This window comes from Tetrao urogallus, assembly GCF_951394365.1.
Source record: "Tetrao urogallus genome assembly, chromosome: 1".
In the NCBI taxonomy this organism is placed as follows: Eukaryota; Metazoa; Chordata; class Aves; order Galliformes; family Phasianidae; genus Tetrao; species Tetrao urogallus.
The window spans coordinates 15,488,899-15,505,997 of record NC_136813.1 but is presented as its reverse complement, the minus strand read 5'-3'; the positions used below and the strand labels follow the sequence as shown (position 1 = coordinate 15,505,997).

At 36.4% G+C, this 17,099-nt stretch overlaps 1 protein-coding gene across 1 annotated transcript in view; it reads left to right on the top strand.

The window, feature by feature from the left end:
* CWF19L2 (CWF19 like cell cycle control factor 2) overlaps positions 1–16,857 on the top strand; it is a gene marked incomplete at both ends in the record, with an annotated part of 62,250 nt that extends 45,393 nt beyond the window's left edge. The window contains 6 exons of the mRNA XM_079548793.1: positions 7,363–7,575; positions 8,182–8,298; positions 12,618–12,773; positions 13,791–13,871; positions 15,755–15,856; positions 16,717–16,857. Of these exons, the coding sequence (XP_079404919.1) occupies positions 7,363–7,575; positions 8,182–8,298; positions 12,618–12,773; positions 13,791–13,871; positions 15,755–15,856; positions 16,717–16,857 (810 nt within the window). The remainder of the gene's footprint in view (positions 1–7,362; positions 7,576–8,181; positions 8,299–12,617; positions 12,774–13,790; positions 13,872–15,754; positions 15,857–16,716) is intronic.
* Between the last annotated feature and the right edge of the window lie 242 nt (positions 16,858–17,099).

Genomic DNA, 17,099 nt, shown 5'->3' with positions numbered 1-17,099 from the left:
AATGAGGCTAAACCTGGAGTGAGCTGAGTACAGATCTGTGAGAGTTACTTTCATAAACAGCCCCATGCCAAGATGCCTACTGGCTTCAATAATGTAAAAATGAAAAAAAAACCCAAATGTTGCATGAAATGAATATTATATAAGGAAATTATTTATGTAATATAGTAATTAACATAAATAGTAAGAATATGTTAAAGAAGATTTCATCAATAAATGCAGCACAACACTGTAACTTTTCCATCTCAAATCATTCTCATTTGTGCATTGTCAGATGCTAATATTTTCTTGAGTTCCTGTGCTGAATGATCACATATCTCTCTCTCTCTGTCTTTTTTATTTTATTTTTTTTCCTGGGAGTCTGCCACGTTTACACTGTAGTATAGACATCTAAATGAAAGTCCAGTGGATGATTTTTGTGTTCTCCTGCATTAAATTTGGGTATCTTTCCTGATTATTCCTAAACATTTGTATAGTGCAGACCTTTCATTGGCCAGGGCAAGCAAAATAATTATGCTGTCTCTATTGGTTAAGCCCAAACTGCACCTGGCTTTGGAAAACAGATTCTCTGTCAGATAGATGGAAGAAAATTCACAATTGCATGCCATGAATTGTGACTGTGTCATTTTGCCTGGTGGTAGGAGGTGAAAGCTGCCTGTGTATTCTCTGGGTAATCGCTACTTGCCAAAGGAGAAGGAAAAATTGGAAAGTAGAGTGCACCTATGAGGGAACGATGTGGCCCATGGGCCCAAAAAAAGCAAAGTGATATGGGAAACAAAAGACGAGGGAGTGACAAGATGCTCTCTCTTATGAGGGTGTTAGATTAACTCTACTTTTTTGGCCATTGTCTGGTAGAAACAACAGTGTGAGGTGTGTTGTCGTTATGGGTGTCTGAATATTAACTTAGAGCTGGTCAGTGATATTCCTAGGACATCCAAACTTGAAGTGCTACATAAGTGGTTGCCAATTTCTCTGTGCAGCACAAAATACAACATGTCTGCATAGGTAGCATCAGGCCTGGCTTGGGAACTAAATGCACAACTTGCAGGATGCATTGACTCCCACGTTTAACAGATGTAAAACGTCACTTGTTGCAGCACAGGGACCAGCAACACCTCGGTATGGTTTCTCCTTTGAATTTGTACTAGCTGTGTGTTTTGCACGGAAGAACATATTTATGAAATAAATCAGCTTTTAAATCGTTACTTTCTTCCCTTCTGGCATTTAGGAGAACACTGACTTCTTGTTCTTTCAATTCCCCAGTAACTTGCTCAGAGTTTTGTTATAGCCAAGTAATGCAATTGACAAAGCATACCAGACACCTTATAGTAAGAGTTGAAATTTTTGGAGAGAGAATTTCCATTTTCTTCCTGAATAACTTTTTTTTTATAAGCTAACATATAGAATAGTAGTGGAGGAATACTATCTATTGTGCTGTAGTGGCAGTTGCATTTTATTGTATTTTAGTGCTGTCATGTAAGTGTTTCTCATCTGCAGCATTTTGGGGAAAAACCATTTTTAAGGAATTATGCCCTTAAGTAAAGAAAAACAGACATTTTTAACTGCTACTGGCAGAGGATGTGTTGATGATGTTCATTGCTACTATTGCAATATTAAGAACTAAATATAATTTTTGTTTGTTTTTGTGACTTTTTAAGGCAGCAAAAGCATTGTGATTGGTTGTGCTGGCAGAAACTTGTAGCATGTCTTATTTCAGTAGGAATACACAACTCTTGCTGGATGATAGTTTTACCTGTCTTTAAGTTTCTGACTTCGGTTAGAGGGACATTGTTATAATAGAGGATTTGCAAAGAAATTGTTATTCCATTCATGATACTTTTTTTCGAGGTGAAAATGTATCCCATTTTAACACTCCTGTAAAATTATCTAAAGGATGTGATAAAATATGACAAGAAATGAAGATCCAGGGGCAGGGTGACTGTGTGTAACTGGGTCTCTGTCTCAAAACTGCAGAATATGGCACTGTGCATTGGTGTTTGTGAATAAAGGTCTTGTAATCTTGTTAAATGTGTGACAAAGGGAAATAATAATAGTAATAACAACCCTTCCTCCTTGTCTGTTCTTTGACAAGTGAAAGCTATATTGCTCAAGGAGCTTACTAATTATGAGGCTTTTTTTCATTGCACAAGCCAGCTGAAATAACTTTTTTCTTAGATCCTGTTTGTTTCAAATGCTTAATATCTGAAACAAAGGTGTTGGTTTCTTGAACAGCCTTGAGTTCCTTAGTGTTTTCTGTTATTGTAATGGGATCTGTAGTAATATTTCACTGTATGTCCTGGCAGCCAAAAGGGCCAGCAAGGCTCAGAAACGATCTGATAAATGTCTATAAATATCTAAAGGGAAGTAGGAGGCAAATGGGTGAAGCCAGGCTCTTCTTGGTGGTGTGTAGTGATAGGACACGGAGTAATGGCCTGAAACTTGAACATAGGAAGTTCCATACTAACATGCAGAAGAACTTCTTCACAGTAAAGGTGACTGAGCTCTGGAAAAGGTTGCCCAGAGAGGTTGTGCAGTCTCCTATGGAGATACTCAAGACCTATCTGGATGCCCACCTGTGTGACATATTGTAGGGAACCTGCTTTGGCAGGGAGGTTGGACTTGATGATCTCTTGAAGTCTCTTCCAGCCCCTGAGATTCTGTGATCCTTGTGCGTCCCTTCCAACTATGATTCTGTGATTCATTATCCTGTTGTTGCTGGTAAAGACTCTGTGATAGAGGTGCTCTGAACCTGATCTGTACATGCTCTCTCTAAATGTCCCTTTACTACGGCTTCTTTCACCAAAATGCTTCATTGCTTGTTCCTGTCTGAAAAGCTGTTTTGTGTTTATTTTATTGAGTTTCTTGACTTGCTTTGCTCAATCTTGTCGAACAAAATGTGTCACATCTTAAAGCAAACTGCATTTTCCAGATTAAGTTTTGTATTTTTTGTTATTCAGTTTTGTTAAAAATATCTGTCTGAGGCTGGTTCTCAGTATATTAGTTTTCCCTGCTTAATATTTTATAGTTAACATCCCTAAATTTGGTTGTTGTAAAATGAGCCATTAGAATGTAGTCTGGTAAATTTTTGTTTTGTAAATGCCATTCAATATTAGTATTCCTGTCTGTCATGGCTTTTACTGGTATAAACTCTTCTATACATCTTTTTGTTTCCAGGAAAAATAAAAAACTTTGAGGCATTCTACTGACTTACTGTAGCCTCATACAGGTAGACCTCAAGTGGAACCCAGGCTGTCCTAGAAACTCACATTGACACTTTATATGTGTTTTGATTACAGGAAATCCTGAAGTATTGAATGAGTGATGTATGCACATGATCCCACTTTTGCACAAAGCCTACGTAACATTATTAGAATAGAAGATATTTAATTTTTTCTGCCCTTTCCCTTCACTTTGAGGACTTCCAATTTTGAATTCTGAACAGCTACAGATAGATTTTCAGAAGGCACTGAGAGATCTCTCTAGTGCAGCTGGGGAATATTTCCCACTCGTTCTTCTGGACTCCAACTTTTACCAGTGATGTTTCTGTTACGTTTTGTTTATTTTTCCTTTTTTTTTTTCCTTTTTTTTTTTCCCTTCTTTTTATTACATTTATAACTTATTAAGTTTCCCGAATTGCTCTTATTTTACTGATATCACTCAAGGTTACGTATTTATTTGACTTCATTTTATTTCAGACCTACTTTTAAGTTTGAGTCACTGAATTTTAAATATTTTTCCATGTTTTCATCATCAGATGATAAAGAAAAGTATGGTTGCTAAAGAACAACATCATCATTTCTTTCTGGTCTTAGTGAGTTACCATTTGAAATGTAGTAATGCTGTGTTGTTCACTACTACGCCAGGAGAAAACCAAATTTGGTCTTTAGATAGCATTTTAATGATGGTTACTGCTTTTAAGATAAGCCTTTTATGTTGGGCTCCATGTGCCTTGCTGTATTCAGCACTGTATCCACTGTAGAAGAAAGACATCAACCAGCCTGTTAAACAGGATGAAAATTAATTTCATCAGTAAGTAGATAGAATTCTTGACTAGTGTTCCTGTTGCATAAGAGACTTGCTTAATGGGATCCATAGAGTATTTTTAAGTCATTTGTGGAGAATGCTGTTACATTAAAGAGATTGTGTTTAGCAAATCAGATATTTCCATGATTGTCCAGATATTTCCTTCTAAGTGCAAGGAAAGCAAAGTAGTGATGGCAGTCTGTTCTGTGTATGATATTTCTGATATCCAAGGTTTTGTTTTCCGTTCCGTCTTTTCTTTGTAGTCTGCCAGTTGTCTTGTTGTTTCATGTCTGTTTGCATTCTCATGGCAAATTGTCTAAGAGAGGAGAGAAAAAGAAGTAATAATGGAGGGGTGCTATTCAACAGGTAGTACTTATTTGTGTTTCTTTTGGTGAAGCTCTAGTTCTACTTTTCTTATCCTCGTATGACAGTAGAACAGGGAATGGATTTTTTGACAACTAAACCACTACATATTTTCTCTGCAGCTCAAGAATCTCCTGTTTATTTTAAATACAGAAGTACAGAATTTTAGTAAGACAACAAAAACAGAACTCTGCTGTTGAACTGTTGACTTTAATATACAGTGGCTTTCAGTAGGAAATGCACATCAGCAGCTGAATGTATTAGAGCTACATAAAGTAGTATTAGGGAAGCTGGTATGTAGTTGCTTGGTGCTGACAATACTGAGCATTTTTCAAATGAAGCCATTGGTCTGTTTCAGGGATTTGCAAGATTCAGGAAGAGTAAGAGCTGATTTTTGTATTTTGTGAAGGAAAGCTAATTATCTTTTGTCTAAAAAATGGTCTTTTTTTTTTTTTTTCTTTCTTAGCAAGATATCTGAACTAACTACTTATGAAGTATATGGAAGATTTTCTTTCATTTGGAGAATGTGTTTCAATTATGATAATTGCTTTAATGTTGCTGTTATCTTAAATTGTGGCTACATATGAACATTGAAGGTGGAAGGGAGACCTTTCCAATCGCAGTATGTGATTTGAATCTGTAAGAAAATAGAATGAAGCTACCATATTATGTGCAATAAGTCACATATATAAATCAGCAGTCCATTGTGACTGGATTCCTTGTAGGTCTCATTACAATGGAGGCAGTTACAAGGGGTCTATCTGAAGGTTCAGTATTATTTAGCTGTGTATTCTAGATATCAAACGTTGAAGTGCAGATTTATTAATGTTCTTAGGTTGGATTTAATGTCTGTTTTAGTAATGAGGTAAAATGCCTCTAACCAAAAGAGAGACTGTTTTTGGTTAGAAGACCAAAGAGAGACTGTTTTTGAAGAGAAGCCTCTTAAATCACAGTTCAGCAAATCATAATGCTCTGTTGACACCCTTGACCCTAAATCTTTTTGAATCTTTTGAATGCTTACAGTATTTATCTTTTTGTTCAGAAACCCTCTGTACTCAGAGGAAGAGACATTTAGCAAATTGACTGCATTGGAAATTTGTTTTTCTGCTCAGATATTAATATTTTATTTCAAACTATTAAGTTAAAAGTGTCTCAGATGCAAACCAGCTCTTCCTGGGAGGAAATGCAGCTTTCTTGCTGTGTTCAGCTCTGTTAGCATGATGTAGCTTCAGCTAAAATATCTACTGAGTAGTGTCATTGATTCTGGTGTTACTGTACATGAGAGAGCAGGACTCCAAGTCTTGAAGAGCAGTATATGCATTTTCCTTTCTTTTTCAGTTATTCCCTGGGCAGATGTTTCTAAGTGCTTTAAGAGAATTTTCAGGAGGTTTTCCTTCATTATCTTGACAAAGGCACTTCATTTACACAATCACAGAAAATAATGTACCTCTTCAATGCCTTTAGAGCACTAGTCCTTTGCTAGAGATACCTCAATCAGTGTTTTAATGTCTATTAGGATTTGTTGCAAATACACTTTTATCATTTCCCTAGTAATTCTTGAAGCAAAACTACTCATACATAAATCTGCTAATGCTCTGAAGGTCTAGCACCTCCAATATCAAGAGATCTATACAATGTGGTTTTTTTTTTCTTTTTTTTTTCCCCTGTCGTTTTGATGAGGAAATTACTGAAACTGTTCAAGGTAAAATTACAATCAGGTATAGCATGAGTTATTACAGCACTGGGACTTCATTTATAGAAGAAAAACTTGGAAAAATTATTTTGAAAGCTTTTTACTTTTGCTCTAGTTGTGTACACTGAATATTCAGGGTATAACTGGCACGTAATCTTATAACTGTATAGAGTAAACTGAAATAGTTAAGTGTGTAATACTTTCCAAAGTCCTTTACAGTCAGTCTTTGTAATTAAGACTTGCAAAGTCTTCATTTCAGCAATACAATAAGGCATTTATTTGTCATCAGCAAAGTCTGATTATATAAGACTGATGCTATACACACCCACACATGTATGTTGCATGGTGAAGCTTAGTAAAATCTTTTATCACTTGGTTTTGTCCCACGATGCACATAAATGTTTTGCTTTTCTTTCTATTCACTGTCTCTTGTTGCCCTTGCCCTGTAACCCCTGCATCACGTCCAGTTCCTATACACAGACACCATTCCTTAAGTGGTGTCCAGGTGAGGTATATCCTTTCTGTGTGGGTTTTCATAATATTAAGACCCTGTAAGATACTGTTAACCATCAAACACATCTTCATAACAAATACTAAGTATTTTCAGAGCTTTCTTTTAAATAAATGGCACCTACCTGAAATGTAACAATTAATTATCAAACAAACAAACAAAAAAGTGAATTATTCAGCCTTGTTTCTGGTAACGCTAGTTGTGTTGGTTATCCCTATCCAGGAGCAGATCCTTTCAAGAAAGACAAAGACTTCTCCACAGAATGGCTTAGTGTTGCTCACCTGAGGAGAGTGTTGGCATTTTTTCACAGAGCATGAAGATGAGGGATAGATTTGTGGTCTGGCTGTTCTACAAAACATGATTTAGTGGGCAGTGTTAGTTGTAGTAGGAAAGGAAGAGGAGGGGAAGGACTGAAATAGAATGTATGATAGTACATGATTAAAAGAAGATTGTGCATCTATTTTAAGTTGGAGTTTTGTCAAGCTTATATTGAAATGCCTAGCTCTTATCTTGTGGTGGAAGATAGTGACATACTCCTCTTCCTGTTGTTAAACATCTGTACTTTAATACCTAAGCTGTCTGAAACAGGGTATGACTGCTCTCAGGAGATGTATCTGATAATGTTATGGTTTGCAGATGCTGTGTGGAAGCGAGCAGTGCTGCTTCTGCTACACACTTTATCCTTTTCTTAGTAAAGGATATCACAAGAAGCTAAGTATGCTTTTTTCCTAACTTATTTATATTTAAATGCAATTTTTTTGGTCTCTCTTTTCAGCTTATGGAAAAAACTGACAGAGACTACTACACTCTGGATGACATGTTTGTTTCCAAAGCAGCAAAAAAAGCACGCAGTGGGGAAGAAGAAGAAATACAAAGAAGAAAAGCAATACGTGAGCACCAGCAGCTTGCTGCACGCATGGAAAAGTGTCCTTACTGTTTTGATAGCAGTGAACTTTCTAAACATCTTATTATTGCAATTGGTACCAAGGTAAGAAAATAGCAATTTAGCACAAAAGCAAATATAAAAAAGAAAGAATAGTAGAGTGACTGAGTTAAAAAACACAATTGCTTCTTTCTTTGATTATTCTGCATCTTATTCTCCCTGCCCTTCCAATTGATTTCAAGAGTTCCTCAAGGATTAGGGAGAAAAAGATATCTGTTGTGAATTACAAATCTAGTCTTTTGTATCAGAACTTCTAATTTGTGGAAAACATAAAGCAATAATGAAAGATCTAAGTACGAACTATAGATGGATTTGTGGAAGGCTAAATCATACCACTCTGGAGGAAATTTGAACTGATTATGATCTGTATCTCAATGATATCAAAGAAACCCAAGTGCAGAATTTCATTCTTAAGCTTAAAATCCTTTGAAATAAACAAAACCAAACCTTCCTCATTTTGTTAATTCTTTCAAAATATATGTGAATATTTGGACTTATAACAGCCCTTGCTGTATATACTTTGCTGTAAGTAGAAGATAATGGCTTCTATTGGTTTGAAATGTAACAGATGATGTATTTCTTCAACTTAGCAATGAGAATATTTTTAACTCTATAATAATAGGAACTTTAGTTTTTGTTCACTCTTTATAGGTATACTTGTCTCTGCCAAGCAACCAGTCCTTAATTGAAGGTCACTGCCTGATAGCTCCTTTACAGCACCATACTGCAGGCACTCTTTTGGATGAAGAAATCTGGGAAGAAATTCAGGTCAGCTAAGAAACTGTCTCATGTTCCAGCTGCTTTTTAAAATAATGCTTTGAATAATATGGTACACACTTGAAAAGTAGGTACATTAGATTCTTATCTAATTAGGTTTAACAAGGCAAAGTGCAAAGTATTGCACTTGGGTCAAGGCAATCCCTGATATGAGTTCAGATATGAGAAGAATTTATTGAGAGCAGCCCTGCCAAGAAGAACTTGGATGTCCTGATAGACAGAAATTTGAACATGAGGCAGCAGTGTGCACTTGCTGCCCAGAAAGCCAACAGGATCCTGGGGTGCATCAAAAGAGGAGTGACAACAGGGAGAGAGAGGGGATTGTCACTCACTACTCTGCCTTATGAGGCCCCATCTGCAGTATTGTGTCCATGGCTGGGGCCCCTAGTACAGGAGGGATGTGGAGCTCTTGGAGTGGCTCCAGAAGAGGGCCACAAGAATGATGAAAGGGCTGTAGCACCTCTCTTATGAAGACAGATTGATGGAACTGGGCTTGTTTAGTCTGGAGAAGAGAAGGCTTCAGGGAGACCTCATTGCAGCCTTCTAGCACGTGAAGTGAGCCTACAAGTAGAAGGAGTACCAACTTTCTACACCATCTGATAGTGGTAGGACAAGGAGGAATGGCTTTAAACTAAAAAGAGAGGAGATTTGGGTTAGATCTTAGGAAGAAACTTTTCACTGGCACGGTGGTGAGCTGTTAAAAAGGTCGCCTGGAAAGGTTGCAGATACCCCATCCCTGGATGCCAAGATGAATGAGACCCTAGGCAGCATGATCTAGTGGATGGCAACTCTACTTGGAACTAGATGATCTTTAAGGTCCCCTCCTACCTAAGCCATTCTGTGATATGATTGTGTGATACTTGTGGTGTCTATTTTAATAGTTCCCAACCTGTCAGCTCATTTTGATCCCACTAAGGGATATAACATGTTTGCATTATAAATTTTTTGGTTATAAAATTAATGCTCAAAAGTTGGTAAAGGGAGATGCAGGATAAACATTGAAGAAAAGTTTCAGTTTATAAGCCCTAGAAAAAAAAATGCCTAAGAATGTTGCAGGACTTCTTGGAGATCCTGGCAATAGATGAGAGGGATGTGTCAAGACTGACAAAGGTACAGCTGATCCCTTGCAGAAAGCGTAACAACTGGCTAGGGTGCACTATTAAGAAAATGATTGTCAGAGAGGAAAGATCACTTATAATGAAGCACCAGCTAAAGATACATTTTTACATGAGTTTTTTTTTTTTTTTTTAAGCTAATCTGATTTCGTGGTAGATATCATTCTTACTCATATCTGAGGTCCCTGGTAGAATACAATTTCCTCCTTTTTTAATAAGATTTTTTTACAATAAGGGTGCCAAATGTGATGGATCAAGCTCTCTTTCATGTGAAGACATTTTGAGGTTTCTTTGAGTTTTGCTTTCTTTCGAAAAGGAAAAAAAAGGGAGACATATAAGAAACTTCTGCCTAAAAGATAGTGATCAGCCTCCCTTAATTCCACCATTGGTATTGTTACAATGGTAAAACAATTTGCATCGAAATATTGGAGACTATTTCAAAGAAGATAAAACATTAACGACACAGTTAAATTCCACAGTTTCTAGGTGTAAAATCAGGTTAATCCGTGAGTTTGAAATGGTTTAAATAACTTTGGTCTTGTCTCAAGTGTAGCATATGTGTTCTCTGACATTCCACAGGTACTCCCAGCATTGATATTTGTGGCTGATGTAATTTTTGTACAGTGTTGCTTTGCAAATTACTCTCCTCCCTAGGAAGAACAAATAGGAGAACTTTCATATATGAACAGAAATGCTTCAGAAAGTTGTTGTAAGAAGGGAACAAGCATAATGAGTATGATCAGAAGGAAAAACAAAGGATGAGGGTGAAGTGGTCTATATGTGTATCCTGTATCCTCTACTTTAACCTATTGTCTTTTAGCAAAATAGGGTCATAGAATAAATGATTCAAAATGAAAGATGATCACTTTTCTAAATGTATAGGGGAAGGAAAATTGGATAAAGACGAAATAAGTAAATGCAGTTTCTGAATTCAGTCCTGGAATTTTTCTTGCTAGAAAATGCAGCTTGTTGGTAAACTCATCAATTCTGTGAATGTGTTAATTGCGAGTTTAAATATTTCTTTGTGGCAAAGTACTTAGGAAGTGATGGTCACGTTATTTTGCAGCTTTTGTGTAATTCAGTAGGAGGAGTCTGGAAAGCTTCCATAGGAATATAAGCACACGCTTACTTGGTGACCAAACTAACTTAATGATGCCAAAGCCCTATTTGGTATTGTTGACAGAAAAAAAACCATCTTTATTACACTATATTGCACATGTTTTAGCTCTATTTATTATTATTTTTTTTTCCTGAGATATGTTGGAAAGGTTCTTTTATATTGTATCTTCAGGTGCTTAAATTTAACATGATGCATGTTTTAAAAGTTATCTACTTCACTTGACAAAGTAAATATGCATCTAATTTTTTTATACAAAAATACATAAATCTTTGCATGTTCTGTTGCCTGAGTTGTGACATGTATCAACATACTGTGTATTTGAGCATGAATCATGCCTCCTTGATGAAAATATTAAAGAGTACAGGTACCAGTACAGACCCATGAGGGTCACCACATGTCACTGGTCTCCATACAGACACTGATCTATTGGTCACTGCCCTCTGGGTATGATCTTGCAACCAGTTTATCAACCATTGAACAGTCCACCCATGAAATCCCTGTCTTTCCAGTTTGGAGAGAAGAATGTTACAGGGAGCCATGTCAAAAGCCTTACTGAATTCCAAATAGATAGCTCTTCCCTTGTCTAATGATACAGTTACATCATCATAGAAAGCCACTAGGCGGTCAGGCAGGACTTGCTCTTGGTGAAGCAATGCTGGTTGTCTCATACCACCTCTCTCACTTCCTTCTTAACATAATTTCCAGGAGGATCTGTTCTGTGACCAGTGGTGAGGCTAACAGGTCCAAAGTTCCCTGGGTGGTCCTTTCTAAGTTTCTTAAGAATGGGTTTGACATTGCCTTTTTTCTAGTCACCAGGAACTGTCACCTGACTGCCGTGATTTTTCAGATATCAGCTCTTCCTTAGGACTCTGGGATGCATGGCAGTGGGACCCATAGACTTATGGGTGTTCAGTTTTCTCAAGTGGTTTTAAACCTGATCTTTGCTTACAGTGGGAGGGATGTTGCTCCCCCAGTTCTCTCCTCCCAACCCATCTGCTTGAAGAGCAGTTGCCAGTGAAGACTGAGGCACAAAAGTTGTTGGGTACTTCATACTTCTCCTTGTCCATTGTTACCAGCCTGTCTGTGTTGCTCTGAGGTGGGGGTACGCCTTCTTTGGACATTCCTTTTCTCACTGATATGCCTCTGGAAGCTTTTTTTACTCTTCTTTCTGCTTCTTTCCAAGACCAGTTCCATTTGGGCCTTGGCTTTCTTTACCCCTTCGGTAAACATCCAAGCAGCTTCCCTATACTACTTCCAGGTACCTGTTCCTGCTTCCACAGCCTATGCATTTTTTTGTTCTTCAGTTTGATCAGCTGTGCTGGTTTCTTGCCTTCCTTTCCTGACTTTCTACACTTGGGGATTGTGAGCTCTTATACACTATGGAAAACTTCCGTAAAGATCTGCCAGCTCTGCTCTTCTCCCTTGTCCCCAAGGACAGATTCCCAGGGGGTTTTGTTGACTTGATTCTCTGAAGAGATGGAATTCAGCTTTCTTGAAATTCAGCATCCTGATTTTTCTTTGACTGATATCCCTCAGGATTGCAGACTCCACCACTGCATGATTACTACAACCCAGGCAGTCTCCAATCCTGATGTCACCAATCAGTTCACTTGTGCTGGTGAGGAATAGATCCAACATTGCATCCTCCCTGGTGTGGATGTCTACTACTTGGCTCAGAAATTTATCCCTGATACATTCTAGGAGCCTCCTGGGTTGCCTAATTCTTATGGTACATCATAGTTATGAAATTCAACCTAGTTTTACTTCCAATTGTAAATAATAATAATGATAGTAACAACAATAATAAATGTGATATTAAGTGGAACTGAGTTTATACTGTTAAGTATAATGCATATTTCACAATAGATTCCTAGACTTTGCATGTTTGCACTGTCAGAAATACAGTTTGTATTAGATTGTTGAATGAAGTAGAATTTTCCTACTGTGATCACCGCTGTTCCATTTTATTATGATTTTCTAAGGAATTATATCTCTATTAGTGAAATAATATAAGATATTTTATCTGGAAGCTTTGAAAAGCTAATTCAAATTATACATTCTTTTTCTTTTAACAGATGTTTAGAACAGCACTGGTGAAAATGTTTGAAGCTAGAGGCTTGGACTGTGTCTTTATAGAAACAAATATGAATATGAAGAAACGATATCATATGGTATACGAATGCATTCCTCTTCCAAAAGAAGTAGGAGATATGGCTCCAATCTACTTTAAGGTATATGAAAAAAGCATTTTCTGTAGGTCATTTGGATGCGTTTATCATAAATTATTTCTGGAAAAGTTTTTTTTATAGTGCTAGTTTTGAAAAGGTAATTTTTTGTTTTTCTGATGAAGAAATGTTTCTTGATCTTTAAACAAATGTGTTGGTTTAGTATCTGAGAAAGAAGCTTTTATAAGGGTAAATTTGACTGAGTGCACACATTCTTCAGTATTTATGAGTATATTATTTTATTTGTTCTTTGAAAATGTTCTCTGGAAATAAATAATGTAATTGTTTTAATGAAGTGGAAGTCAGTGTGATGGATAGCAACGCAGTAACTTTTACAACACATTTGTAACTCTCCACATGATTCATCTCACTGGCTATGTTTTAAGTGCATTAAGCATCTTCTTTGAAAACTAGCAAAGTTGAAGTACAAGCTTCAATGCAACGTCATTTGTGTTAAACTTTTTCTGAGAATTTCCACCACTGAAATACACAGTAAATGAAAATTACATGAAAATGAGAAAGGTACTTATATTATCCACACTTCCATATTATGAAAGATGCAGAGTCAGTTTTAGAGGTTTTTGAGTGCATTCAGGCTTCTAATTTGGATTTTTGGATTTTCGTTTTGGAGCTTAAAAATAGACAAAAGGAAAAGAAGATAAAAGAATAAAAAAGGCTAATATGGCATAATGAAATCAGAACAGGTTTATTATGAGCTTAGTAAAAAGAAAATGAGACCTTTTAGTTTCTAATAATTTGGAAGTTTTTTAGTAGAGATAACTTGTCAGGCAGAAGGTAGATTTCAGGGGAAAAAAGGAATAGAATTAAGTGAGTTTCAAGATATTAAATGATTCCTCTATAAAGTATGTTCTCTAAATCAGAAAGATTGCCAAAAATAAAATTACTCTGTTAAGAAATGACTAGTACTTGCAGTGCAAAGTGCGCTTTACTCCATTGGAAAGTGAGTTCTGTGCTGTACAACTGCTGTGCTAAATTTTCTCATTTAGAAAAATGATTTTACAGAAAGCTATAATGGAGTCTGATGAAGAGTGGTCCATGAACAAGAAGATAATTGATCTTTCTTCAAAAGATGTTCGGAAATCTGTAAGTAATGAAATGTATTGAACACTGAAATTTTCAGCAAATTGCTTTCATCTGTTTTAGTTATTAACTGTTTCAAAGAGAGAAGAAGGGGAGCACAATTGAATTAGTGGGTCAGGAGATGGCATAGACATGATGAGCACTGGAGTCTGACTGAACTCCTAATTGACGTTAGGAAAGATTCCCATTTATTTCAACAACAGATGGACTGAGCTGCAAACATTGCTTGAGAACAAAGCTGGCATTTTGAGTACATGCACCAGCATAATTTTCTTGATTAACTTTAAGAATTAAGATAGATCAAAGATCTGAAAATTGCTGTCTGGGAAAGAATATGGTGTGTCTTTTGCACTGACCTGGAACAGCCTTTAGTGTTGCTAAATTTATGGAGTGAAGATGCAAATAGTATTATGGATCTTTATTTCTGTAACAAAAGAGCTGAAACATTTTTGCGTATGCATCTTAAATGAATAATCCTGAAACTGTTAAGTTCAAAAATTGATCCATAGGTATGCTTTGGATTTCTTCTGCTTCTTAGCCTTTCTTAACAGGGAAAGTCAACACTTCTCAAGAAAACAAAGTGTAATTTTCTTGTCTTTGATAGAGCATCAGGACTTTTTTTTTAATTAAACATATGTTTTTGTGATTGTGTTATGTACCCAAAGTAGATCACTTTTCAAATTAATTCTTTTCAAATTAATTCTTTTCTTAACGGCACTTCTTTAAATTAATAAAATGCATCTGCGTGTAAAGTGTTTCACAGTTGTATAACTTTAACATTATTTTAGGAAAAAAAAGAAAAGAAATGCCTTCAAGAAAATTTGAGAGAACAGTTTAGAGACTGACCTGAGGAAAATAGAATTGCAGTATGAAATGGTGGTGTGTGGAATGAGAAGCAGACATGAGTGTGACGTTTATTGGACTGACTGTGCAGAAATTGGGACCAGTTTTCTAGAGGCAGAGCCCTAGCACACAAGCCTAAGCAGCCAATGCTCTTGCACAGTATCAGAGCCTTTCTTTTTTTTACTCTGCACCCTCCAGTAAACAAACTCAGGGGTAAGCAGTGTGCTGGGAGGGGGCACAGCTGGGACAGCTGACACTGACAGTGCAGCAAGAACTCTTCAGCAATAAATAAGCACTGGTGTATTATCAACACTGGCCTAGTTACCAGTCCAAAAATCGCTCTGTGTGGGCTGCTGTGGAGAAAATCCATCCACAAGTAATATAAGGAGCACCTTGTGAAAATTTTCAATTATTTGAACCGTAGGGGAGAATATATGTGTGAGTTTGAGGCTTTTTAAACCTTGTTATCCAGAAACAAATAATAAGCAAATTATGAAATTATCCGCTTTGTAGTTATCAGTGTATCACTCTGTGTGAGGATCAGTGATTATCAGTGTTTCCTCTGAGTAACCACTTCCTTGTACAACACGTCACCTTATTTTTAATAAATGTGCTTAAAATTTGTACTCATCCCATATAATTCAAAGCTGTGGACTCAGACAGCCATTTGCTCGGTGTGCATGCTGCAGTCTAGCTATTTCCTTGTCTCTGTCCTTCCCAGTCTCTTACCTGATGTATAGTGGTGCCCTCCAGGTTCTGCCACCTGGCAGTCCTTTTTTTTTTTCTTTCTGTTTATGGTGCCTAGTTGACTTTTTTCCCTTTACCTGTTGGTCTTACTGTACTTTATATATGTATTTTATACCTTATATATATTTTATACTTTATATATGTGTATTTTATACTGCACGAAGTGGTTTCAGAAGTGATTTAAAATAAAATGTAATACTACTAACTGTAAAATCACTTTCTTCAAGAAGCTGTGGGGAGGTTATTAAATGCTTGCAGTCTATTAACCATCTAAAAATGCATTTTTGTGTATATAGGTTCCTAAAGGATTACCGTACTTTTCAGTGGACTTTGGCCTTCAGGGAGGGTTTGCTCATATCATTGAAGATCAGCACAAGTTCCCTCACTACTTCGGAAAGGTACTGTATACAAAATCAGTTTACCAGTTGTACTCTGTTGTGTAAATTTTGAGTAATTAAACCAGTCGCTGCTACAACAGTCACTTCGATGTATCTTATCACAGTTCATGACTTGCCTTTTCATGGTAAGTCAGTATAACTTAGCTTGTGAATGAGGGATTGCTTTACTGTGTGATACTTGGAATTATAGATCGATTTTTCTTTTGAATCAATAGGAATTCTAGATATTTCACATACAGTCTGATAGATGGAAAATAACTGCTACTACGATATTAAAAATTTTTTTGGGGGGATGGTTTTTGGGATGGTGAGATCTTCATACAGGCACTCTGACTGCCACTTGTACAAAGTAGAGGTCATACACACACGGGCTCACAGACAACTCCTAGTGTAACACATGTGGTTAAATCACTCCATTATGGCATAGAGAGTACATATAGAAATGCTGCAATAAAGTCGTCTTTTCCTTACTGTGTTGCAGTGATCAGCTCTTGAAAGAGTCAGTATTACAAAAGTTTGAAGAGGGATTAGGAAGTAATAGAACTTGAAAAAGTTGAGAGCAAAGTAAATAATTTTCTTTGTTCTCAACTTCCCATTTTTTGACACAAATATAGAAATGCATCAACAATCTTGTAATGTTAGGATATTTTGTACTTAGAACAATTCTAGTAAGGCAACTGTCTCGCAACTACGGTTATAGTCCTTGAATTGATGTATTTTTCAGAATATTCAGTTTTTATAGCTAGCACAAATGATCTCATAATTGGAAAATTAGTGTTTTTACATTTTATGCTAAAATAGCAGTAAGTGGTATTATATTTTAGCATTTATCATTATCTGTCTTTGTTCTACTTGCAAAGGAAATCATTGGTGGCATGCTGGACTTGGAACCACGGCTATGGAGAAAAGGAGTCAGGCAGAACTTTGAGGAACAGAGGAAGAAAGTGTTGCAGTTTGCACAGTGGTGGAAGCCATATGACTTCACCAAAAAGAAAGAATGAGTACATCTTTGCAGCTAAGGACTCTATAAGCCATAAATTATATAAAAGGATATTTCATTTATGAAATGTAATACCAGTATATTAAAACCAGTATATTATATATTCCTATTATGTTTTAAACCCAGGAGTGTTAGTTACTTGATTATCTCTTTCTGGTTTAGATACTGTATGAAACATGAACCTGCAAGCCTGACAAAACCAGAAGTTTACAGTGATTTTGGTTTTTAATGTTTTAGCTGAGC